The sequence below is a fragment of the Hippichthys cyanospilos genome, chromosome 3 (genome assembly GCF_059441005.1).
Source record: "Hippichthys cyanospilos isolate Australia breed blue-spotted pipefish chromosome 3, RoL_Hcya_1.0, whole genome shotgun sequence".
Classification (NCBI taxonomy): Eukaryota; Metazoa; Chordata; class Actinopteri; order Syngnathiformes; family Syngnathidae; genus Hippichthys; species Hippichthys cyanospilos.
In genome coordinates, this window is record NC_142371.1 from 4,062,501 (window position 1) to 4,087,961 (window position 25,461).

The window sequence follows — 25,461 nt, forward strand, 5'->3', positions numbered from 1 at the left end:
AAGAACTTTGATGTTTAATAGGATGCAGGGAGGTTGCTGTACCTGGGCCAGAATGAGTGGGCGCATGTCAACTGCTCTCTGTGGTCAGCTGAGGTGTTTGAAGAGGACAATGGCTCTTTACTACATGTACACAGTGCTGTCACAAGGGGTCGCTTAATGGTTCGTTTCTATTTTGCTTAATAATATAACCTGATTGTGAATAATTCCATCTAAATATATGTACAAAAAAACATATATATATATATATATATATATATATATATATATATATATATATATATATATATATATACAGTGGGCCCCCGGGTTACGAACTTAATCCGTTCAGCGGCTACGCTCGTATCTCGAATTGCTCGTATAGCGGGCAATCCAAACACATGTTAATTCGTGAATGCGTGCAACGCGCGCCGAAGCCTTAGGTAAAATCGACACACTGTATACATATATTAAAATTGAGCGACACTAATTTTCTCTCCTCCTTCCATCCTGTCCCATCAAGCTAGATAAAGGCGTTCGGCCAATAGCATATCGGCATTTCTGTGATTGACGTGTGACGCCGGCCAATAGCATCTCCGTGAGTGAGACCGGGTGACCTTAATCGACCAATAGCATATTCGCATCTCCGTGATTGACTGATAATTATTCGCACTTTTTTTTTAAACGGTTGGAATGTATTGACAATTAATTTAAAAAAAACACACACATTTAAACCAATGACAATTCTTTGTCCTGCAATCGGCACATTTAATTTCATGTCAGCTGTTTTTCCCTTTAGCTGTACAAACACTACACTTAAATGGTAATATATTTAGACACCGTGAGTGAGACAGTCAGTGTGACGTTGTAAGACCAATAGCGTTCACGTTACCGCCACAAGTATCTACTGATGATATATGATGTCACTACTGTTGATTTTATTGACGCAATTAAATGAGAACATTTCTACATACTCAATGGCCGGCATGTCGAATTGCTCGTAAGGCGAGAGGTTTGTTCATAAACGGAGGACAAAAATCTCCCTGATCCACGCTCGTAAGGCGAATTGTTCGTAAATCAGGGTGCTCGTAAGCCGGGGGCCGACTGTGTGTATATATATATATATATATATATATATATATATATATATATATATATATATATATATATATATATGTATGTGTGTGTGTGTGTGTATATATGTATATATACATGTATATGTATATATATGTATATATATATATATGTGTATATATATATATATATATATATATATATATATATATATGTATATGTATATATATATGTATATATATATGTATATATATATGTATATATATATATATATATATATGTATATATATGTGTGTGTGTGTGTGTATGTGTGTGTGTGTGTGTATTTATTTATTTAATTTTTATTTATTTAATTTTTGGGCAACTTCTCCTGAAACCAAAGTAAAATTTCTGTCCCCATCAATCCTGTTTTTCTGGCAGCGGTGTGAACGATGCAACCAGACAGGTGCCACAGTTGGCTGCTGCCTGACTTCTTGTCAGAGCAACTATCATTTTATGTGTGCCCGCTCCCGTCACTGTGTATTCCAGGATGACAAGAAGGTATACTGCCACAAACATAAGCATCTGATCAGTGGAAAGGTAATACTTCTGTCATCTCCTTTTTAAATAATATGGGCTTGGCATTTGGAGCATGATAAGGAAATGTTTTTGTTTTTGGATTCATGAAGATGATAACCGGTCAGGAGTTTGAAGTAAATCGACGGGTCTATGTGGATTTTGAAGGCATCAGCCTCCGAAGAAAGTTCTTCACTGGACTGGAGCCGGAATTAATCAATGTCATGATTGGTATGCTTTAAGTCTCTACTTATAACTTTTTGCTGCAATTCTTTCTCAATGTTGGTTTAATCATATACAGTATATGCATTTTGTTTCCACAGGCTCTCTACAAATTGATAAACTAGGTATCCTGTCAGAACTTTCAGCAAACAAAGGAAGGTTGTTTCCTGTCGGATTTCAGTAAGTTATGTTTGTGAATTTGAGACTACTGATTGAAGAATATATCTTCAAAGATTCAAAGAGATTTATTGTTACATGAATAGCACAAAATCACAAAGCTCTGCACTCTTTTTTTGTTTCCGTAGGTGTTCCCGGTGGTACTGGAGCACTCTTAATCCACTGCAAAAATGCAAATACACATGCACGGTCCGTGAAGTCCAACCATTAATACTAGAAAAACCCACTGAGGAGATGCCTGACCAAGGAGCCAATCACACCATTGAACACAATCCCTGCCCATTCCAGGGTGTGTGCCTTGTTCATTATCAAATATCGTCTATTAGAAATTATTACTTTCGTAGAATCAATTACAATTTTTTAAACTTTTTTTTTTTTTTTTATTATTATTATTAGAATCGGAGACCCAAGTAACCGAAGCATCAGAATTGCAGCCCCAACTTGATGAACGTCTTGTTACAGTTCAGTCAACAAAACCGGATCACGGAGCAAAGCCAAAGATTCCCAGCTATCCACAAACCAGGAGACCAGCTGGAGGAATGTTCCGACCTTTGCCATCCCCAGGTAAAGAATTGTTTGTATGAACTTGCGAAAAGAATAAGTCACACAAAACAGGTTGATGCTTGTCATGGTTTAAGACAAAGACTTCTTGTGTTATCTTTCCAGGAGCAATCCCAATAAAACCTCACCACATACTAACTGTAAGTGATCTTGAAGAGACCAGAAGAGCTCGGCGCCACAACCCTCTTGCGCAGGCAGCAGGCCTACGAAGTAACAAGTCTTCCACTTCTCTGGGACCCCCATCTGGACCAGTCACTCTTCGAGCAGGAAAATCTCTTCCAACTTCTCAGCTTTTCTCAAGTGCTACTTCAGACAGCCTGATAAATTCTTCATTATCCCGCCCAGCGGGGAGCAGAAATGCTTCCGCAGTGCGTTGCACTGGCAATGCAAAGCTCCATTGTGCCTCAGGTTTCTTTCCTCAGTCTCCCTGGCAGGACAGTGCCGGAACATTTGCAACTTCAAGTCTGTCTTTCTCTCCATCCTTACAGAATTTACCCAGGACTCGATTGTCTTTTGATCTGAGTCAGTCAGATTCCGTTGAAGTGCCGCACAATTTTTTGGCGTCACCAGAGCCGGAAGATGTCTCTCCAGCAAATGGAACTTCACCTCAGAGGGACTTGGACGAACAGAAAAATGAAGATGGATTTACCTTTACTTCATATCACAAGGATCCCAGCATGACTATTGGACAGGAAGTGAGAACAGAATTGGAAATTGAGGAGACAATCCTGAATGAAGTCGTGGCTATGAACTGTGATGGACAAATAGTGGTGGAAGGGGATGATCAAGGAGAATATTGGGGTCGAGCCCAAGAGGTACAAAAAAGAAAGTCCCTTGTTGCCAGTTTACCACGGTCAGCAGCCTCAGGCAGGAATGAGCTGGGCAACACCTCCTCAGATGAGGATGTGGAACATTACTTTGACTTCTCTCGGACTATTGTTAACCGTCCTGGGTCTAAAGAGCATTCCAAATCTCCTACATCATCTTCCTCCCGGAACATGGCTCAATTGGATGGTGTGGATGATGGAACAGAGAGCGATGCAAGCGTCTCTACAAGTGATGATCCTCAGAAAGTTGATGGTTCTGGTAAAAAGATATCAACCAAGAACCTAACTAACAGTGACATCCCTGAATCAGAAACATTTAGTAGAACCAATATAATTGTGAATCAGAACCTCAAATTGCCATCAAACTTCAAGCACAAAGATGCCTCATCTCCGACGATCTTACCTGCAGCCTTTAACCCCATAGACACATTTCAAAATCCTCCAGGATCTTCAACGGAGATCAGCATGTCTGTGGCCTCATCCCGTGAAGTGGAAAATGCTGACAGAAAAAGTGTGCTTCCTACCCTAGAGACGATGCCTAATTTACTGACAAAGGTGTCGGAGACCAACTGTTCACAGGAGTTTCTCAAAGGTTCCTCTGGAATGCCTGCTGATCCTGAGACACATGACTGTAACACCCATTCAGGAGACGTGGTTCCTTCAAAAGAATCCACACAGTCACATTCCCAAGAGGATGAAGCTTCTAAACCCCTGAAGTCAAAATCTGACAATGGACGTTTAGTTTCAACTGTGGAGGCCTGCACTGTGTTAGGGAACCACATAACTGGTAGCTCTGTGGCAAATTCCGCTGGCAATACCCAACGTGCCCTAAAATCGACACATGCACATTGTCCTTCTCGAGGACTTTTAGAGTCTCTTCAGATAAATTCTAGTTTACCTGGTTTCATTCAGCCCTCGCTTACAAATGTTACACTGCAGCCTCCAAACACATCCCAAGACTCAACCTGTGAGCATAGGGATCCCCTTTCTAGCAAATTAGCCATCCCAACTAATGTAGGGGACCTGACCCAGATCCTGCTGAATGTTGCACCCCAAAATGAATCTTTGTTATCAGGGACATCCGTCCAAGCAGTAACCTCCTGTAGTATCTCGGTACCCATGCACCTCAACCAGGCAAAGCCTTTGGGATCGACAGCTGTCCACCTTGTTTCATCGTCCGCTTCAGTATCGGCTCTGCCTGCAGTTAGTGCATCTGCATTAGCACCGGTCCAAACCACCACATCCCCTCTGATTTTAAATGGCTACAGCTCTTCTTCCATTCAGAAAGACGCGTCTTCTGGTCACACAATCTCAATCAACTTTTCTACACCAAGGCCTGCTTTAGAACCTCAGCAGCCTGTGGTATCCCCAGCTCTGCCTGGTCATGCCATTCTAACTGTGAAGGAAGTTGGAGGTCCAAATGTGGACCCTACACCTCATGTCTTGTTGGTGAACCGTCTTGGGCAAATTTTTGTCAAGAACCCAGACAGCAACACATTCCAGTTGCCAAATCCTAATGCTCCATCCTTTAACTGTGTGACTCAGATTGCCAGTCTTTTGCAAAGCAATGCACTGTCCGCCACCCTAGCAGCAGCTGGAAATATAGCTACTCCGCCTCCTGGGCCAATCTTAATGTCAACCGCTTCCACAACAACCACAACTGCAGAGCAGAATCCTACCACAATTACGCATTTGCTTACTCACAATAGCAATGGGGCATTGTCATCAATTAATGCGAAAAAGCCAAGAAAGAATACAAAAAAGCCCAAAGATGACACTGCATCTGAAAAGAAAAAACCAAAGAAAACGAAAGAGTCCAGCGCAGTAAAGAAATTAAAGTCCTCCAAAACAGTTGGGCAGTGTACTTCAACAACAAAGAGTTCAGACATATCTCCTGCAGAGAGTGCAGAAGCAATTATAAACCAAGCAATGGCAAGCAACTACACCCCCAAGTGGAGTGGGCTTCGCACACTCAGCCCTTCGTCACTGGTTTTGCCCCCTGGCCTACTCATTGAGCCCGAACCTCCAGCACCATGTCCCAAAACAACACCTGCTCCCGCATCCCGCCCTCGCACCCACGTTCGCATGAAGAGGGTATCTTCGCTTTCTGACCGTATAGTCACAAAGAAGTCTAAAGTGGATTTCCTAGCATCTGAACCTACCAGTGAGGAGGAGTGCGCCCGACCAAGCGTACCAAGTGTCTCCAGCAGGGCCTCTGGAGTTCGCATCAAGACCCCGACTGTTAAAGGAATTTTAAACCTTGATGATTTAAAGCAGGAACATCAAAGTGATTCTGAAAGCTCTGGGTAAGATAATCCTTTTTTGAATATGGTGATCTTAACCTACTCATGGCACATTATTAGACAAGATACTTGCTTCATTTTTAATTGATTCTTTCAATTTCACTTAAAAAAAAAAAGTCTCATCCAAAATTGATGCCATAACCTCAGGAAAAAACGCTTCAGAGCAGTAACTGGTCATACGAGGGTCATACATAAGAGGGCAGCAACCAATGATTATTTTAACAATCTTTTGATTTATCACTCACGTTAATTGTTTATTTTTATCGCCGCTCAACTATGGTGACACAATCTGTAGAATTGCATATCCCACTACCCTTGCGAAACTGGATCCTATTCATCACTCTACCCTGAGATTTATAACAAACTCAGCCCTCAGAACATACCACTGCACCCTATAGTCTCTCAGGACTATCATCCCTCAATAATCGAAGACTATCACACTGGTATTACATGACTTATAAAGCTGTTTCTGGGACTCTTCCTCAATACATCTGCTCCAAATTCACTAAGGTTCAGTCCACTTTAAACCTCAGGTAAAATAGTTGGCTGCGTTTTGAAGTTCCCGCTATTGGGACTGAGCTAGGGACGAAGAGTCTGTTCTATTTTGCTCCATGGGCATGGAACGATCTGCAAGCCCACTTGAAACTAATCTCTCTCATAGCTTTTGTTCATTTCAAACATGCTGTCTCCAAACTCCTTGTCACGAGATGTTCTTGTAAATTATTGACTGAACTTGCTGCTTCCATTAACATTTTTTGACGTCATATTTATTCTTATTTCTTTATTGCTTACACTATTGTTATTATCATTATTATTTCTTTTCTGTTTTCTTATACTTTCCTCTTTCCAACATCCTTACAAAAGAGATGTAAATCTCAATGGATTTCTTCCTGGTTAAATGAAGGTGGAAAAAAAACTAAAATATATATATATATATATATATATATATATATATATATATATATATATATATATACACACACACACACACAGATATAGATATACACAGATATAAATATATATAGATATCCTAAACCTTTTGTCCCCTCGGGATTTTTTTTTTGTAAAAATAGACTGATGAAAATGCACAGCCTTATTTTATAATTACGGTATTGGTTTGGTCCGTCACATGTCAGAAATAGTCATGTATATATATATATATATATATACAGTGGGCCCCCGGGTTACGAACTTAATCCGTTCAGCGGCTACGCTCGTATCTCGAATTGCTCGTATAGCGGGCAATCCAGACCCATGTTAATTCGTGAATGCGTGCAACGCGCGCAGATGCCTTAGGTAAAATCATCACGCTGTATACATATATTAATATTAAGTGACATAATCTACTGTACAGTTGCATTAAATAACAAATACAAAGGAAAAATGACTTTTACCTTTGGAAAGACGTGACTTGTGCTGAGATAAGCAGAGATGAATGCTCGAAGTCAATACGGTAAATCAGATATGCTATTGGTCTTACAGTGTCAAAGTAACTTTTTCAGTCAGGGTTTTCTCTACTTCCTTCCATCCCAACCAGCTGTGCCATCAAGCTAGATAAAGGCGTTCGGCCAATAGCATATCGGCACTTCTGTGATTGACGTGTGACGCCGGCCAATAGCATCTCCGTGAGTGAGACCGGGTGACCTTAATCGTCCAATAGCATATTGGCGTCTCCTTGACTGACTGATAATTATTCGCACTTTTTTTTTAAACGGTTGGAATGTATTGACATCTTATTGATAAACACATTTAAACCTGTGACGATTTTTTGTCCTGCAATCGGCACACTTAATTTCATGTCAGCTGTTTTTCCCGACGTGAATTGAGCTGGGCGGAGGCGGAGGGGAGGTAGTGTGTGTTGTATTTACTAGGCACCACACTTGTTGCTTGTTCGAGCGTCAGTTCACCGTTGGTTACAACTCACAGAATTGCAAGATTGGCGCTGTCCCAAAGCATGTCGGGAGGTCGCCGCCTAACATGACATGCAGTTTAGTCAAGCAACCATTATATGGCACTGCAATACCAGCCGTAACAGGGTGCAGAGATTAACCTCTTGAGTTAATACGGCAACGCTTATAGGCTATTGGTCTTACAGTGTTACAGTAACTCTTTCAGTCATGGTGCAAATCACGGAGATACTAAAACATCATCCTCTTATTTCTTCCTTTACCGCTGCTAGTAATTTTAGAAGCTATGTCTAACAGATAAAGTTTGCAAAGTCTTCAAAACATTCCGTTTTTCACTCATTTTGTCTACTTCCTTCCACCCTGTCCCATCAAGCTAGATAAAGGCGTTCGGCCAATAGCATATCGGCATTTCTGTGATTGACGTGTGACGCCGGCCAATAGCATCTCCGTGAGTGAGACCGGGTGACCTTAATCGACCAATAGCATATTGGCGTCTCCTTGACTGACTGATAATTATTCGCACTTTTTTTTAAACAGTTGGAATGTATTGACAATTAATTAAAAAAAACACACATTTAAACCAATGACAATTCTTTGTCCTGCAATCGGCACATTTAATTTCATGTCAGCTGTTTTTCCCTTTAGCTGTACAAACACTACACTTAAATGGTAATATATTTAGACACCGTGAGTGAGACAGTCAGTGTGAGATTGTAAGACCAATAGCGTTCACGTTACCGCCATAAGTACCTGTTGATGATTGTAGATGACGCAACTGCTGAATATATTGACGCAGTTAGGCGAGAACATTTCTACATACTCAATGGATGGTTAGTCGGAATGCTCGCAAGACGAGAGGTTTGCTCGTAAGCGGAGGACAAAAATCTCCCTGATCCACGCTCGTAAGGCGAAATGTTCGCAAATCAGGATGCTCGTAAGCCGGGGGCTGACTGTATATATATATATATATATATATATATATATATATATATATATATATATATATTTTTTTTTTTTAATAGAACCGTTGAGACAGTAACAGAGGCCAAGGCATGTAGACAGAGATTTGTTTTAAAAAAAATTGCTGAAAAGTATCTGCAATTTTCCCATTTTTCAGTTCCAGCTGCATTATAAGACCATAAGTATAACATAGATGATAGTATAGTTTTTATCATGTCACTTGTATGCTGCAAGCTATTGTCAGTAGCTGAGTGGTTGAAACCACATAAAAAATAGTACTTTGGAAATAATTAAAAGCAAATCCATAACTATCAAAAACTATTTACAAAAATAATAGCAACTCAAGGCTTGATGCGTAGCTCCAATCCCTTCAAAGTGCATGAGGGTCAAGCAATTTTGCATAGCAGTAAGTGAGCGTAATATGCATCTCATACCTCTTTATACCTAAATCGAATTATAGATTTCAAATGCAGCAATTGTTTTTCCTCCTTCACCTTTTTTTATCTTCAGGTGTGAACCGTGGGACTATATGTCTCGTGAACATGGCAAGCAGCACACTTTGGAACCAGTCGGCTATAGCACATTCATTGACTGGAAGAAATATTCAGGTACTTTTTTGATATTCTTTAACCAGAAAATGCATCACAGCAAAGTTGTATTAATGTGTAGTTTATCCCTTAAATCAGTAGATGACTTGTGAAGTGTTTAAACTATGTACTGTAGATCGGTTTGTCGTGTGTGTTGTGTATTTTTTCTAAAGAAGCTTTGTGTTGCTAGGTGCAGGTTTCACATCAGATGATGATTCTCCGCCGTCCGATGAGGACGAGGAGTGCTTGCCAAACCAAGATCAGCCACACTTGAGATTCCAGATAAGCAGTGACGATGGCTTCAATGTAGAGGCAGACTCTATTGAGGGTGAGACTAATTTTGTAAAATGATTCGACTCCCATTTCTCATGTACCTTTAACACACCTGACTCTCGACTGTCCCTATAGTGGCCTGGAAAGCGGTCATAGATGGCGTGCAAGAGGCGCGAGCAATTGCAAAGTTGAGGCCTCTCGCTTTCCAGAGGATCACAGGGGCCCGAATGCTCGGTCTGCTCCATGATGCCGTGGTCTTCCTGCTGGAACAACTTGAAGGAGCGCACCGCTGCCAACATCACACCTTCCGTTTCTTCAAGCAGTTCAACCAAGAAGATGATCTGCCTGTCAACCCCACCGGCTGTGCTCGCTCCGAATTCTACCTTAGGTGGGTGCATAAAAAGTACAGCAAATTAACGGTAGACTCCTGTGAAGTAGTACAGTAAAATATATCCCTTGTGCTTAATGTTTCAACTTTAAACCAAGGAGGCAAATACTAATTCAACTCTGAAAACACTTCTCTCAACAGAAAATCCACATTTGATATGTTCAACTTCCTAGCATCACAGCATAGGCAGCTTCCTGATATTGGGTCTTATGATGATGAAGAAGATGACGTTCTTTTGAAGTCTACAAGGTCAGGTGTCTTTTTGAACGTTTTTTTTTTGTTCATATTTTCATATTTCTCTGACTCAATGCTGAATCGATCCTCTCCTCTCTTAGACGGGCCACGAGTTTGGAGTTGCCAATGGCCATGCGCTTCAGACATTTGGAAAGGACATCAAAGGAGGCTGTCGGCGTGTACAGGTCAGCTGTGGTTTCTGTTGACCAAAACACTTTGGAATGCTGTGAACATAGTTAGAATTCATTGAATTTGGTCATTTTAAAAAATCTTTCTACTTGTGGTGCTCAAATTAATTAGTCGATTTTTGTGAAGAGTATGTGACCGCCATTTGTCCGTCGTGCCTAATGTGCAAACTTATCTCACAACAATCTGTGGAACAGTTCTTCACAAAAGAGGCTTCAGACCGTTTCTTGATATTCCCAGTTGACGTTTCCTATCAAACTAAAGATAAAATGCCGATAATTACATGTGAATTTAACCAAACCATAAAACTTAGTCTTAATCAAGTCTTCTCGCTTAGTGCCAAGACATAATGCAAAACACTGTAGGACGGGTGTTTAAGATTTGCAGACTAACATGGATTTGATTTAATTATGGAATTATTGTATCCTTTGTTCAAATATGTTATAGAGTGCATTTTTAGTTATTAAATAACAAAGGGCAGTTTTTAGTGGGGTTTTTTTGCCAACGCTGAAATGGCTTTAGCATATCCATTCATCTCAATGAGGACAGATCATTTCCGTTGTCTTTTGTAGTGCATGCACCGAATGATTGAAGTACTATTAATTTCTTGTATTTCAAGGAAGCGCTGCAAATTTTTCCTGAGGTAGGTCATGTCATCAGATCTCTTATTCCACTTGATACAGGTCTGCAATCCACGGGCGTGGACTCTTTTGCAAGAGGAACATTGAAGGAGGCGAGATGGTCATCGAGTATGCTGGCATTGTCATTCGCTCGGTGCTCACCGATAAACGGGAGAAGTACTACGATGGCAAGGTGTGTTTCATTGTCTTACCACACCCAAATATGTCCTGTAAACACGATCAAATATCGGTGGCACAGCAAGGGAGCAACTGATGAACTGTGATATAGGGTGGGAACACTGGTTTATTGACTTATTTAAAGAAGGAGCAAATGAGTTTGTGTCTGTTTTCCCCAGGGCATTGGCTGTTACATGTTCCGCATCGATGATTTCGATGTCGTTGACGCGACCATGCACGGCAACGCGGCCAGATTCATCAACCACTCGTGCGAGCCTAACTGCTATTCGAGAGTGATCAACGTGGAGGGCCGCAAGCACATTGTCATCTTTGCTCTGAGGAAGATCTACAGGGGAGAGGAGCTCACCTATGACTACAAGTTCCCCATTGAGGACGCCAGCAACAAGCTCAACTGTAATTGCGGCGCCCGGCGCTGTCGACGGTTCCTCAACTGAGAGGGCCCTCGTCGTTTGAGACTGAGAGATTCTTGTTTACTAGAAAGCCTTAAATCAAGATGGCACTGGATGGCACGCCGAAATATTGAAGGCGCACGGAAATTAGCCACTATTGAGACATGATTCTGCCAGCATGCTTTGGAGGAGCAGAAGAGGAGGTTGTCCTACACTGATGCCTTCTTTGAAAGGTACCCAGGCTGCCTGTGATGACGACTCACGTTTTATCTGTAGTATGACCGGGGCTCCCGGTTCACTGTGGAACCCCAGCCGCATTTCTTAGATAAACACACACATCAAGCCTTATCTGTCAAAATCAATGCTGTAAAGCTACAACTTGGCTTTGGGAGATTCTTTTAAGTTTGAGTCTTTTTCCTGAGAGTTGTCTTTCTAGAGAACATTCTTAATCATCTTTGCTCCATCCTGTAGTGACGGGATTAGTCCCCCAGCCCAGTAGTTGTAAGGTCAGTTTTTGAGCTATATATTCACCTAAACCTGATCCCCCCCCCGATAACAACTATGGTGCTAAGCATTGAAAGGTATCTCGGGACTGAGATGTCCCGGGTTGGGTGGGATGGGTTTAGCTGGGTGTTCACCTTGCGCGGACATGGCGCGTTTTAAGTAAATGTACTCAAGCGGTACTTCACAACATTGGATAACTCACTCCGTTTATTCTCTCTGATTGTTTTCTCTCTGTCGATTTTTAGTTAAACATTTCAGTGAAATGAATACTTTCTTGGTATACAGTATATGTAGCAAACACTACCCGAACCAAAAGTTAAGAGTGATAGATATCCATTTTTAAAAAGTTATGTATTCCACTGTACTTTTCAGCTATTCAAACAAGGCTGTCCCACAGGTGCATATCAACGGCGATACAAATTTCCATTTTGCGAAACCCGCAACTGTTGATCTGTAAATCAGGGAGCACGCTAGTGTAAATTGCCACTGAGTGTGTGCGTTCATCTCCTGCAACAGGCTTGCTGTGTACGTGATGCACACACTTTGCATCACAACAAGCTGCCAATGACAAAAATGGAGCCGGGGATGACTCACTCAGCACCTAATTTAAGATAGTAAAGACATGTTGTTCTTAGTGATGTTCAGTACTGTCCTTAATGAGCGTATTTGAATTGACACTGTTGCAAATTAGTCTTGATATTTATTCGCATTTTGATTTTTAAATTTAATGGTAAGACGTTGTTTTGTGTAAATGGTGGTGGGTGTACAGCTCCTTTTGTAGTCCCGTCTTTGTTTTGTTTGCCCTTCGTTTCACTAATTTACTTGAATATTCTGTTAAGGCAATCAAAATATACTTTTACGGCTTTTTTTTTTGAACCAGGTATTTTCCGAGAAGAATATTTTATTTCATTTTCATGTTGTGGCAACTAACTGATAGTCAGAATGCCACAGAAGTAAAGCAAGCACTGTTTGCCTCTTTAAACCTTTGTTGACTCACCCCCACCCCTTCTATTTCTGTTTTTCTCCAAATATATTTTGGCAGACTTTAAATGTGTGTGTCAACCTTTGTGACCATTTTGCATGTCCAATCACTGGGATGGAGCCCAGATTGTTTAGTGTCAATCACCTCGCTACAAAAAGAAAAGAAAAAAAAAATCACTCCCAACTCATTGCAAGGATTCTACCTCAGCTGTCATGACAGATGTTTGGGAATACTGATGCAAAACAGAGGATAGCTCGATTTTAATGTCTGAAGAGTTGACGTGTGCTAGTCCACACTTGACTTTGTGTCATTTTAGGTATGTGTGTGTTAGCGCATTTGCAATGAAGGATGCAAAATTGTAATCAAACCGAGAAAAGAAAAGAATTATAGGTTTCTTGACCATCTTCCCCAGAATCTGTTCAAAAAGCTATCTTATATATAGACACACACAAATACATACATATATATATATATATATATATATAAATATAAATATATATAGTAGGGTTATTTTAAAGTAAGTTTAAAAGACAAAAATGAGGAAAATTGTGATCTTTAAATTTATGTCTTTGTTACGATGTACAAATGAACCCTGAGTTTGTAAATATTTGTATATGTATTTCTAAACGGTTTAATTTTTCTATGCACTTTTTTTTATTTATATTATTTGTTTAAATAAAGATGTCAAACTGTTTCAACACATTTGCGTTATTTGTTTTGATGTCAATATCTGTGTATTATGTCACATTTGCCTGTGACAAATGTGCAATTTGAGAGTGAAAGATTGTCTGGGTCAATTGACTGCACTGGTGGCGAGTCGCCCTACATTCACCTAAAGTCAATTTTGACAGACGACTTTTGACAAATGACAACATGAGCTTAACCTAAAAACATTGGAGTAAACCGTAACAATCTATTTTAAAATATTAAATTGCTAGAGAAGCCTGAATATTGGCTGCACGGTTTACTTCAGTATTATAAGATTAAGCTTGCGTTTTCTTTTTTCAGTGTAAACATTTTACAAAATGTCTAATTTCAGCAGATACCTGGAGGGCCAAAAAGATACATGTTTCTTAATTCTTTTAATGATAGTTTAACCAGCATCAGTAAATTAAAAATGAACTTTTGCTCATGTAGGCGCAGCTCCATTAGTCAGAACATGGAATCTTGAAGACTTGTGTTTGTAGAATATGAAGTTGCAAAACCCACACATTTTTTAAAATGGATTTCAGGGGTGTGACGCTTGCGAACAAGAAAATGACATCAGTTGTTCAGTTGCTCAGGTCACAACCAGTCACGTCCCAGCAAGACCACTCAGAAAACAGGTGGTCCCCTCCATTTTTTTATTTTACTTTTTATATATATATATATATATATATATATATATATATATATATATATATATATATATATACGGTACTTTTACTTTGCATCACTTCTGTAGAGTACTGACTCTGACCCTAGCTTCCATTATTTGTGTTTTGTATAAGCCTTACATTTTTATTTTGTTTTAGCCTTAAACAGCACATAAATCGCAAGTTTTCTTCTTTGGGGGAGGAAAAAATAAAATAACTAAATTGCCATGTAAATTTCCAATTTTTACCTTTGCATTTCAGTTATAAATGTATTTTTTACAATGTTTTTTTCTTATAACACCCAATTTGAAATTTTGATATGCTCCAATTTTTAAACAATTTGTGAGGGGACAAGGTTCAAAAGTTTTCTCTCAAAGAGTGCGATTTTATAAAACAAATCCAGAAACTGTTTTTAAATCAAGAAAACAATATTTTTTAAGAGTTTTTAAGAATATTTTTTAAGTGCAATTTAAAAAATGCAAGTTCAATCTTTAATGTAATCATGATTACATTCTTTTAAACTCTTAATTCGTCTTGACATTGATCAAACAGTCTTTTAATGCAATCAGGAGTTGTTGTTTTTTTATTCTTCAGATAGTACTTTCCACAAACCTTTATTCTTAATCTCTGATTGATAAAGTTTGACTGGGTTACCTGATTGTTTTCTCGACATTCTCTTTAGAGCAGCTCCATCAATCCATTCATGTTCTCCAGCCACTTATCCTCACAAGGGTCGCAGGCCTGCTGGTGCCTATCCCAGCTGTCTTCGAGCAGTTAGGCAGGGGACACACTGAACTGGTTGCCAGTCATTTAGAGGGCATGACGGGACAAACAACCATCCCATACACCAAGCCTATTTAGAGTTTCCAATACATCTGCCTTGCATGTTTTATGGAGTGTGGGATGAAGCCGGAGTGCCCAGAGAGAACCTACACGCGCTCGGGAAGAACATGCAAACTCTACACAGAAAGGCCGTAGCGAGCTGAGGCGGATGTGCTAACCACCTTACCACAGAGCCGCTCCAGCTCCAGCTAGTGGATGCATAACGAAAGCACAGCCACTATTGTGGTTTCTATTCTATGTGCCTTACAATCCGGTGCATCTTATAGTGCAGAAAGTACAGTATATACATTTTTTATTTATGACCTGACTTTGTGTTTATCGGTCACATTTTATTTCTATCATTGCATTTTAACACGATATGGATCAGTCCACAAGTACAATGTCAGTGAGCGATGTGTGACGTATACAGGTAGGTGCTGCTGATGCTCCAGTCTGGAGGGAAGTCGTGGACAGGGTGGCTCTTGACGTGCCTCTGCATGGCCACCAGACTGTTGCAGAACTCCAAGCACAGGTTGCACCGATAAGGGGACGCCCCACCGTGTGTCCGCAGGTGCTTGATTATGGCCGAGAAGTCCCGGGAGCGCTGACCACACAGACGACACTCAAACGGCTTCTCACCTTTGGCACGAGAGGAGGCCATAAAAACCTGTCTTACTTTTACTTTGAAGTCATTGAATTGAATTCAATTCAATTCAAAAATCAAACAATATCCTGTAAATTTCCTTCATTTTTACCCTGATCTCTGTGTTGTAAAATTGAATCACAACCGATTTTAGTCGAGAGGCAGGATACACTTTGGGCGGGTTTTCGGCTTGTTTCAGGGCGTTTATACGAACGACCTCGTAAGTGTTTAGCTCGTTAGCATTTTCCTTTGTGCTAGGTATTTCCTTTTGGTACATGTTGGCATATGCAAATGTTTTGCATTGATGATCATGCTCGTTTTGTACTGAAAGGAATAAAATTTGTAATTCAATTGTATGATTGATTTAATCTAGGCAATTTGTGTACATTTAGTAAAATATATCACTTTTATTTGACCAGAAATTGACATCAGAAAAGTAACTCTAATTGAACATGAAATAGTAATTCGTTTTATTCTATTTTATTTTTTTTATCCGCTTGTGTAATATACTACCTTCGCAATCGACTGGTCCATCGCAACACTGAGCATCGACACATTGAGCACCCCTGATCTCACCTGTGTGAATTCGGTTATGTGTGTCCAGTTGATGTTTTAAAGTGAATTTCTTGGGACAGTGTTGGCATTGGTAGGGTCTCTCTCCTCTCAAGTCTTGTCCATTAAATTGGGATTCACAGTCTGCAAAGAGCTGACAACGTATGCAGGCGTCACCTGTTCAACAGCATGGTGCAAGAAATATACCCATCATGCTTTATTTTCAACATAGTATAGTTTCATTCATACATGTAAATGCCATGACGCAAAAAATGCAATCTTTCTTGTCCTACACAGTCAAATATAATGCCAGATTTGAATCAGCTGTGTGATGATTTGAGTCAGCATGTCATTGCATTGTGTTCAATTTCGAGTACAGAAGTAAGGGAGGGAAACAGCGTGGTTAAGTCAGCACTATATTAGATATGCTTCCCAAAAGAACATATAGAACAAAATGCATTAAACAAAAATATTATTGTTTACTCTTAAACTATTCCTCTATTTTTTTTCTTTTTCTTTTTCTTCTTTGGGTGTATCATATATTCTAATTGCAAGGTAAAGTATGTTTAAAATTTTCCTTTCACGAACTTTTGAGAGTGCTTCAAACAAATTCCCTTTTCAGAAAATTAGGACACTGTACTAGTTTGTATTCAAGATAAATGTTCTTTGATAGGCGGTTTTAGTGTCGCAATGCATTAGTCCTATCTGTCTGTGAACTGTACAGACATTTGTGGCAGGGCAGGTGGACGGTTTTGTTGTTATCTCTTGTGAGGCAAGAGCGTGATGTTCCATTGAGCAAAGATGTGAGATAAAAACAAGTTCTACAAATGAATTTAAACCAAAGCTGGAGGTGAGGTACCATTCAGTCCCGCTACGTCAAATATGGTTATAATAGAGCAAGTCGTGTACGTGATGTGATTTTGTTTTTGTGCACACACCACACTTGGGTGCAGGACATACTGTACTGCAGCGTCTAGTAAACCACATGCAGCACCATGCTCACAAAACCACAAGTCTCTTCGCTACTTTCCACAATGCTTTGCACAATGTCGGAGGTCATGACAAGTGTTGTCTTTTTTAAAGTGTTACATTATCTCCCGCAAGGGCGTCGTATTTGACAACACTTAGCACAAACGCTACTGAGGCCCTCTGTTATGTATTTTGCATTATGGAAAATATATCATGCGTATTTCGTGTTATGGCATACCTGGTGAGGAGGAGGCTGGATCTCGGCGCAGACATGAGCTGCGGCGCTTGCAATCTTTTTTTGTCTTGGCTTTCTGCATGTCTGGGCAGCTATAAAGAAAATAACATGATTACTTTGTTTACGTGTGGAAATTAATACCTGCTCGGTGGGACAGTGTTTAACATGTTACAGTTGAGAGTTCAATTCCAGCCCGCAGGTGTATTGGGCACTCTAAACTGTCCCTAGGTGTGATTGGGTGTGTGAAAGGGTGTTTGTCTCTCTGTGCAATTGGCAATTGGTTGACAATCATATCTGGTTGTCCTCCACCTATTTCCCGTAGACAGCTGGGATATTCACCAGCAAGCCAGTGACCCTGTTGTGGATAAGCGACGATAGAAAATGGATGGATTGATGGATAGTACAAAAGAAAATAAGAGAGAGATTTGGGATGTCCCACACATTTCTATGCACTTGAATCTGAGATTAGTACCAGAATACCACGGCCCCTCAAAGCAAAACATTTACTGTATTTATTTATGTTTTTTGGGGGGCATACTTTTTTCAAGGAGTGAAATACCGTATATGACTTGTGTTGAAGGCAGTCATATCCTTTTTGTCACGCAAAATGCACCATTTGCACACATTGCATGTCATCGTTGCACTGTTTCCACTTTCTACAATAAAATACTTCCACATGACAATTATCATTGTTATTTAATGCTAGCTTCATGGGAAGCTAATGTGAAGCACGTATTTGTTATTGTTGTAAAATAGCAGAATATTCACTTAGAAAAGACAGATTGAGAAGTGGCATGTCTCGTATATCGCTCCTTAGGTTGTGCACGTGTACCTAATATAGTGAGCTTTGAGCTTATGGCTTCCTCTTTTCTCAACCACAGGAAAAATACTTGTGAAGACATTCTGCCTTGAAGGTGGTTTTAAATGATGTGTTGCATTAAAGTGGGAGGAAGAGAATCATTCAATGAAACACAAGTTTTGTTTTTTCACAAAGTTCTAAAACACTTTCACAGTGTAGAAAATGGCTGTTTTTTGCCATGCGGCAAGGTTTCCGTGGGTGGAAAATCTTGATTTGTGCAAAGGAGGGGAGAAATATAGGGGACTTCCCTCTTCTCACAATTAGGTATTAAAATGTGGAGGGAAAGGCTGTGCACATTCAAAACAAACATGTAAGGGTTCGGAGACATGGTAAACATCTATCCGACCATTTTTTTTTTTTTTTGCCATTTATCCTCACTAAGGTGGAAGGCGTGCTGGAGCCTTCTCAGCTGCCAATTCATTAAAAACGAAACAAACTAACAAAAAGAATATTTTATGGTAGGTCTGACTTTTTGTTTGTTCATCTCAACTGAAAGACATCAGAATCAGCACATGTTGATGAGTCAGGTGCTGTAACATTCTGAAGGGGAAAAAAATCAAGTTAATTCGGGGAAATAATGTATTGCTAGAACCACTGAAGAAAAAAATAGACTGATGATTAATACTTTAACATTTGAGAAAAAAGACAATGATGAGAACAGAGGTAATGTCTAAGGGATATCCGGCATTCAAGCTTGTAAAAAATAAAAGAAGAATGAAGGGATGAATTAATAATAAAAATGATAATGATCCTAACTATAATCATAATATTAACAACAGTATGCATGGGTCACAGGCCTGCTGGAATCTAACCCCTACAATGTGCTTAGTGTTTTTCAACTATAATAAAGCACCGGTATAGGGTAAAATATATACTCTGCAATATGTATGTTATAAGAATATATTTGAAACAACTTTAATGTAACGTATATACATTATGACATTCACAGTGTCCTGTTAGGACACTGTTCGAATATTACATATAATATGTGCGTATGCAGTATATTAAAAAGTATTACGCATACTTGTGTATGATATCTAATATGTAATGTATCCTATATTTATAATATATATTAAATTATATCTTAATGCATATTGTATGCTACTTCCTCAACTACTATGACTATTACCATAAATAGTAATAAAATAAAGTAAAATTAAATTAAAGGAAAAAATAACAATTACTACAGTATTGTTATTATTGTTAGAGATAGGGCAACTACCAATACCAATACTAGTACATTCGATGGCAGTCGATATTATCGACCACCCATTCAGAGCAGTTTTTTATCGCAATGAGAAATTACAAATTAGAAGAATAGAAAATCGCCATTAACACAGAAAGTTAACTCATTCACTGCCAGTCCAGTTAAAATTGTGTTTTATGCATTTTGCATTATGCATTTGTTTTTCATTATATAGCTTTCAATGACAGTGAAAGAGTTAAATTCATGACATTTGAAGAAAAATGCTACATTTGAATATTTTGATGTTTGCTAAAAATGACCTGCCATTGTGTTTTGGGATAAATATTGTGTATCAAATGTATTAGTGATATTGGTATTCGCTATCGTTATCAGTGACTACTCAAGAGTCGAATACATGTACTGGTATCGGTCAAAGAAAGTGGTTCCGAACGTCCACCCAATAAAACAAAAAAAAGTAATAATAATAGCATTATAGTGCAGACTTACCTGAACTGGCTGTTTTTCTCTGTCTTCTGCCTGGCCTTTAAAGTTGTCACCTGCAAGACCTGGTTGATGTTAGCCCCCATACCAATAGTGGCAGAGTAAAGCTGTGGTCCATAGTGTGAATGCAAGCCAGCAACTCCACGCTGAGTCGGTGACTGGAAATGAGGTCCTTGCAAAGGGAAGATCCGGGGTGCGGGGGGGCTGTGGGCATGTCCATGTCCATGGGGATGCTCCGCTATGAAGTTGGAGTAGTTCTGGGCTATGCGTCTCAGGTTGCTTGCAGAGCTCCACATGTGGTCTGGACTGGTCCAAGGAGAGGAGGAGAAGTGGGAGACTGAGCTGGTGATGACGCTGTCTCTCGTGAAATTCATCAATTTGGACTTTTTTCTCGGCTCTTCTGCGGTTATCTTTTCGATGTCACCGGTTATGATCAAAGTACTCTCTTGCAGTTTCTCTCGGTCATGACACTTTTTCTTAAGATCCTCTTCTTCATCACTCTCACTCGTTGCTTCATGTCTTTGACCCGCCTGTTCTGTCCTGATGAGGAGTGCGTCCAAGTGGCGCTGGCACTGCTCTTCCAGTTGTTTCATTTCCAGAAACTGTGCGGCTCGGAGAAGCTGCCGCAGGTCCTCATCCGGAACCTCCAGGCTCTGCGTATAGGCAAAGTCCAAGACTTGCTGGAAGGTTCCGGGTGAGAGTTCATCCAGTGTACAGTGGACCTCTTGGTCTGTCTCCGCTTGGGCGAGTTTCTGTTCGAGTCGTCTGCTCGCACAGGCCAACACCAGCCGATGAGCTTTGAAAGTCTGGTTCTTGACTGATATGAGGGCATCGCACATTGAACCCGAGCGGCGTAAAGCGTTGGCCCGTTGCAGGAAATTGAAGTATTGAGCGTTGTCGAGTCGAATCATCGCGGAGGTCACTTGATATATTCTGAACAATGTGTAAATACAAAGCAACAGAGGGGAGAGAAAATATTGCAGCGAAATGTATCTCATGTTCCAGTAGGGTCCTACCTATGAGGCACCGATGACTCACATCGTCATAAAACGGTCTCACCAAGACATAAAGGTATAAATAAATGAATAAATAAATGAAATGAATAAATGAATAAATGATCTGCATGTGTTTTTTATTTCAATAAAATGGTCTTGGGTAAAGAAGTTACTCTTTATGATGTGAGTGAGATGTATTTAGTGGAGGATGAGAGGAGTTTTTTTTTTTTTTTTTTTTTTTGGTGCATTTCAGTTGTTTCATGAGTTTTTCGTTTTACGACATGAGGATTTTTTGTGAATATGAGATTTCTTTTAAGTGTGTCTGTTTATTGGAAATACAAGATTTGTTTGTGAGATATAAATATCGTATTTTATGCTTTTAGTGCACCTGGAATGTTCCCAGGTTGTATGCAGTATTTCTAAAAAGGAAACCGATCAGGAAAATGAAGGCATTGTAGGAAAAATGTGTTAATAAAAGTCCAACAACAATAAAATATCAGTTAAAACAAATTTTTGCTGTGAAACTAATAATACATACAAGTCAGCTTGATTGAACACACTTCACCAGTAGGTGCCTGATCCAGATGGATATTTTTAGACCGATACTGATTTTATGCAGGAAAAAAAAATCCACTTACCGATTAATCAGCCGATTTTATAGGTGCCAACCATATTGAGATTTTTACTCTCCATGTTAACTATTCCCTGCAAATAGCAGGGCTCAACAGTAAAAAATAAATAAATAAATGAAGAAAAAAACCTTTTCAGTTCACAGAATGCATTGCATGGCACAATTAATAAAGCTACAAGGACATGAATTCATGCCATATGTGTTTACTTAATAAGTTATTGACTGTCAAATCGAACACATTTTGGCTTAATTTGAGTTGCACTATGCACTGTATTTTATGATCTTTTTTTTTTTTTTTTGCAAACTGACTTTAAAATAGTTCCATCCAGGTCAATTCTTTACACAACTTCCTTGCAGTGTTCACCTAATCATTGCTTGTAAAGAAAAATTCAAACTAAAATTAAACTAACTAAAGTTAAACTAAACTTTTCTATCAGCAAATTTTAAATATATATATATATATATATCTATATATATATATATATATATATATATATATATATATATATATATATATATATATATATATATATATATATACTGTATATATATATACATATATATATATATATATATATATATATATATATATATATATATATATATATATATATATATATATATATATATATATATTCTTAAGGATACAAGGTTATAGGTTATAGTATGGATTTATATAAAATAATTAATGAAAGCAGTGTTACTTTCATACAATTGCTGCAAATGCTTAGAAAAATGGTAAAATAATCAGCAAATACTATTTTCTTTACTTTTTGACCGACGATTGAAGGAGCATAATCACACCAGGAAACCTACAGTACTTCCTTTTTCTGTTTGATATAATCATTTATCTTACTTCATTCCAACACCGTTTCTTTTCGGTAAAAAAAAAAAAAAAAAAAGCACAACAATATAAATTAGTGAATCACAATGGAAAAAAACATGTAAGCTTGGAAATAAAGTGACATAGTGTTATGAGAATGATGAAAAAGAAATATTCTCTAAATTATTTGACTTATAATATTGCAAAGAAAAGTAATAAATCTAAATATAAAGTCTGAATATCATGTACAGTAATACATACAATCACTAGCTTTCTCCACTTTTGATCTCCTACAATGAATGAATAAATGAATGAAGTTACCAGGATCTTTCAGTTCCTCTTAATTTTTTACAAAATATATATGCTTGCCTAAAACGGCTCATCCGTACATCTAAACCAAACACAAAGCTCGTTTTCAAATTTTATTCTTTTTTGGATTGTAGTATTGCAAAGGACTTGCTATGTATTCTTGTCTCACTGTCAGTCAGATCTGAAATCACAACAAAGTGTGCGCAACTGTGCTTGTGTTTTGTTAGAAAGAGCGCATTCGGTACTTACATATGCACTGTGAAGCCACAAAACTCCCTTCACAAAGCCTGAGTAAACACTAAAATTATAAAAACGTTCAAGTTCAAATAGAATTTCAGTGATGATCATTTTATCTTCACAAATTAAAAATAATGCTGTAATGTGTTGCCCGGATAATTGGGAGCTAAAAGATCTTTTACATTGATGCAGCGCATGAGCCACTTTTTAGAAGCAACCCCCTTTGAAAGATCAAATGTAAATGTGAAACAGAATGACATTTCATTGCCTCTCACCGGGATTTCTTCAGAACATGCGTCAGTTTTTCATAAACTCTTCAGCCAGTCTATCTGTCCGTACTTGCTCGACTTAATTTCCACACACACTTATTTTCCCGCCCAAACATTCAGCATTTTTGCATATTTTTCAAATTTTGAGTTTACATGATATGGGGTATAGTGTATTAAATGTCCAATGCTGGCGTGTCATCTTTGACTCTGCTTATGACTTATCACCACATTTTTATGCACATTATATTATTCCTTTTGCTGGTATTTATCGAAGCAGATGAACATGCTGAGTTAATAAATATTAAACTATAAAATCTGTAAAGTAGATAACTACTCACAAGTCCTTTGCGCTACTCTCTAGTTTGCCTGATGTTGTTTGTTATATAATACTATGCATATATAAATATGACTGTTCTAAAGTTAGATGTCACCTGGACAATATTTTCCTAAACGATGTACATTATATATTCATTTAAAAGTTTAAGGCTCACATAGACATACCTCTTTTGTTAAAAAAAAAAGGTCGTTTAAAAATATGGTTATGAATATTATGATTATTATTTATTATGTTTGCTGTTATTTTTTTAACCAAAATGACATGTGTTTGTGTCCTGTAAATATGCTGTACACTAGTTCTTTTTGTTAATACATACTGGTCAATTCTGAGAGATGTCAAATGTTTAATGACTTACTATCCTGTGAGTATTCATATACAGTACACGGAAGCAAAATAAAATAGAAACCAATGCCGATGCAGAATAATCTGCTTCTCCGATTTTGCTATTGACATGTAAAGTTTTTTTTTTTTTTTTTAATTCTATAAACGACTAAGAGCATAACTCTCAAATACAAAAATCCATTCCCTGAACTGCTTATATTTATTGGGTTGCTGACAATATAACAATTTATATGCAAAAAGTCAAAACATAAAAAAAACATTTTTCTTTTAATGTCTTATCTTCTCTAGAGCTGTTTGTATATTTATAGCGTGTACATCTACTAATTTGCAATAGCGGACCTTCCTTATCTGCAATATCCAAACATACTAAATGGCAGCTTTGTGAAAATGATTCCACATTACTGCACCTTTTTTTGTATCCTTCAGAGCGTTACATTTAGACAGCTTATTGACATGAAAAAACTTTTAGAGTACAGCTTCCTCAATTACTTTATTGTTAGGGTCGGGGCCAAATCAATGTAAGCATGAATGCCGAATTCGGTTATCTTCCCCTGTACCAAAAATGTAGGCTGTATCATTCTGCCGCAGGAAATAACTTATAACCACAACTGTATATTCTTCTGTGATTCTGCCGACATTGCTCTCTAGATGACACTCACTGTATTTAAAGCTTTTGCATGTGTTCTACAAAGTGTGCAATGCTTTGATTTACCCTTACCACACCACTTCATAGTCTAGTGAAAAAAATTGAAAAAAAAAATATGATGCTAACATTTGACTCTGTCAGAGAGGTATTGGTTTGCAAGATATCCTATGTTCTATTTGGAAATGTTTAGAATTGTATTGTGCTGAAGGCTGTTTCTAATATTTTGAGTTCTGTAAGACAGCGGCTACAGCTTTTGTAATCACACCGTGCTGCTATACCTAATAACGTGACGCGTTGAAGCATCCATTCCTTGACTGGACAACTCATGAAGTTCAGCCTCCATGCGAGAGAATAAGAGGAGCAGGAGAACATCAGCAGAAAATTCAAATATTTTGATAGAAAGCCAATGATCACTCATCAGACAAGTGTGCTGAAAGGAGTGTACTTAAAGAAAGAAAAGTTGATGAGACACTTACTTAGTATACAGTGCATATTCTCCCAGGTGAGTAATGGGATGTCTCACATCATGGCAATGATGACATTTGATTGGGGATGTACATTTTGTTAGTGTAGTTTCCGCTGTGCTTGTAGCCCCTCCCCTTCATCTCTATCATTGGTGCTTTTATTGCTACCTTGTTTTGGGCATTTGCTATGTCACTGATGTGGAACTAATTTTAAAAGCGAAAATTTAGATCATCTTATAAATCACAAATTCCTTTCTATATAATACAACAAGGCAAACTATTATTTTGATGATCAAGATTTTTTTGTACAACTCTTATATTGCACTTTATGTAATTGTATGGGTGTACTCAAAGGGGGTAGCT

At 38.5% G+C, this 25,461-nt stretch overlaps 2 protein-coding genes across 4 annotated transcripts in view; one reads left to right on the forward strand and one right to left on the reverse strand.

Moving 5' to 3' along the window:
• Positions 1–13,615, forward strand: part of LOC148425526 (histone-lysine N-methyltransferase 2A-like) — a 27,075-nt gene extending 13,460 nt beyond the window's left edge. The window contains exons 23-36 of the mRNA XM_088409322.1: positions 22–159; positions 1,471–1,629; positions 1,719–1,836; positions 1,929–2,007; positions 2,133–2,293; positions 2,401–2,568; positions 2,671–5,698; positions 9,073–9,170; positions 9,340–9,477; positions 9,558–9,810; positions 9,952–10,059; positions 10,146–10,229; positions 10,914–11,043; positions 11,207–13,615. Coding sequence (XP_088265448.1) covers positions 22–159; positions 1,471–1,629; positions 1,719–1,836; positions 1,929–2,007; positions 2,133–2,293; positions 2,401–2,568; positions 2,671–5,698; positions 9,073–9,170; positions 9,340–9,477; positions 9,558–9,810; positions 9,952–10,059; positions 10,146–10,229; positions 10,914–11,043; positions 11,207–11,482 — 4,938 coding nt within the window. The 3' untranslated portion in view covers positions 11,483–13,615. The remainder of the gene's footprint in view (positions 1–21; positions 160–1,470; positions 1,630–1,718; positions 1,837–1,928; positions 2,008–2,132; positions 2,294–2,400; positions 2,569–2,670; positions 5,699–9,072; positions 9,171–9,339; positions 9,478–9,557; positions 9,811–9,951; positions 10,060–10,145; positions 10,230–10,913; positions 11,044–11,206) is intronic.
• A 1,755-nt stretch (positions 13,616–15,370) lies between these two features.
• LOC148425527 (uncharacterized) lies at positions 15,371–25,173 on the reverse strand. Of its 3 annotated transcripts, none has more exons than XM_088409316.1 (5): positions 25,111–25,173; positions 20,052–20,978; positions 17,503–17,591; positions 16,320–16,472; positions 15,371–15,739 (listed from the first exon to the last, which is right to left on the reverse strand). In XM_088409316.1, the coding sequence occupies exons 2-5, from the start codon at positions 20,954–20,956 to the stop codon at positions 15,504–15,506; spliced, it is 1,383 nt and encodes a 460-aa protein (XP_088265442.1). In that variant the 5' UTR covers positions 20,957–20,978; positions 25,111–25,173; the 3' UTR covers positions 15,371–15,503. The 3 variants fall into 3 exon arrangements, with proteins under 3 accessions (XP_088265442.1, XP_088265441.1, XP_088265439.1); XM_088409315.1 differs by lacking the exon at positions 25,111–25,173 and adding an exon at positions 24,913–24,948; XM_088409313.1 differs by lacking the exon at positions 25,111–25,173 and having other exon boundaries at positions 20,052–21,208.
• Positions 25,174–25,461: the final 288 nt, after the last annotated feature.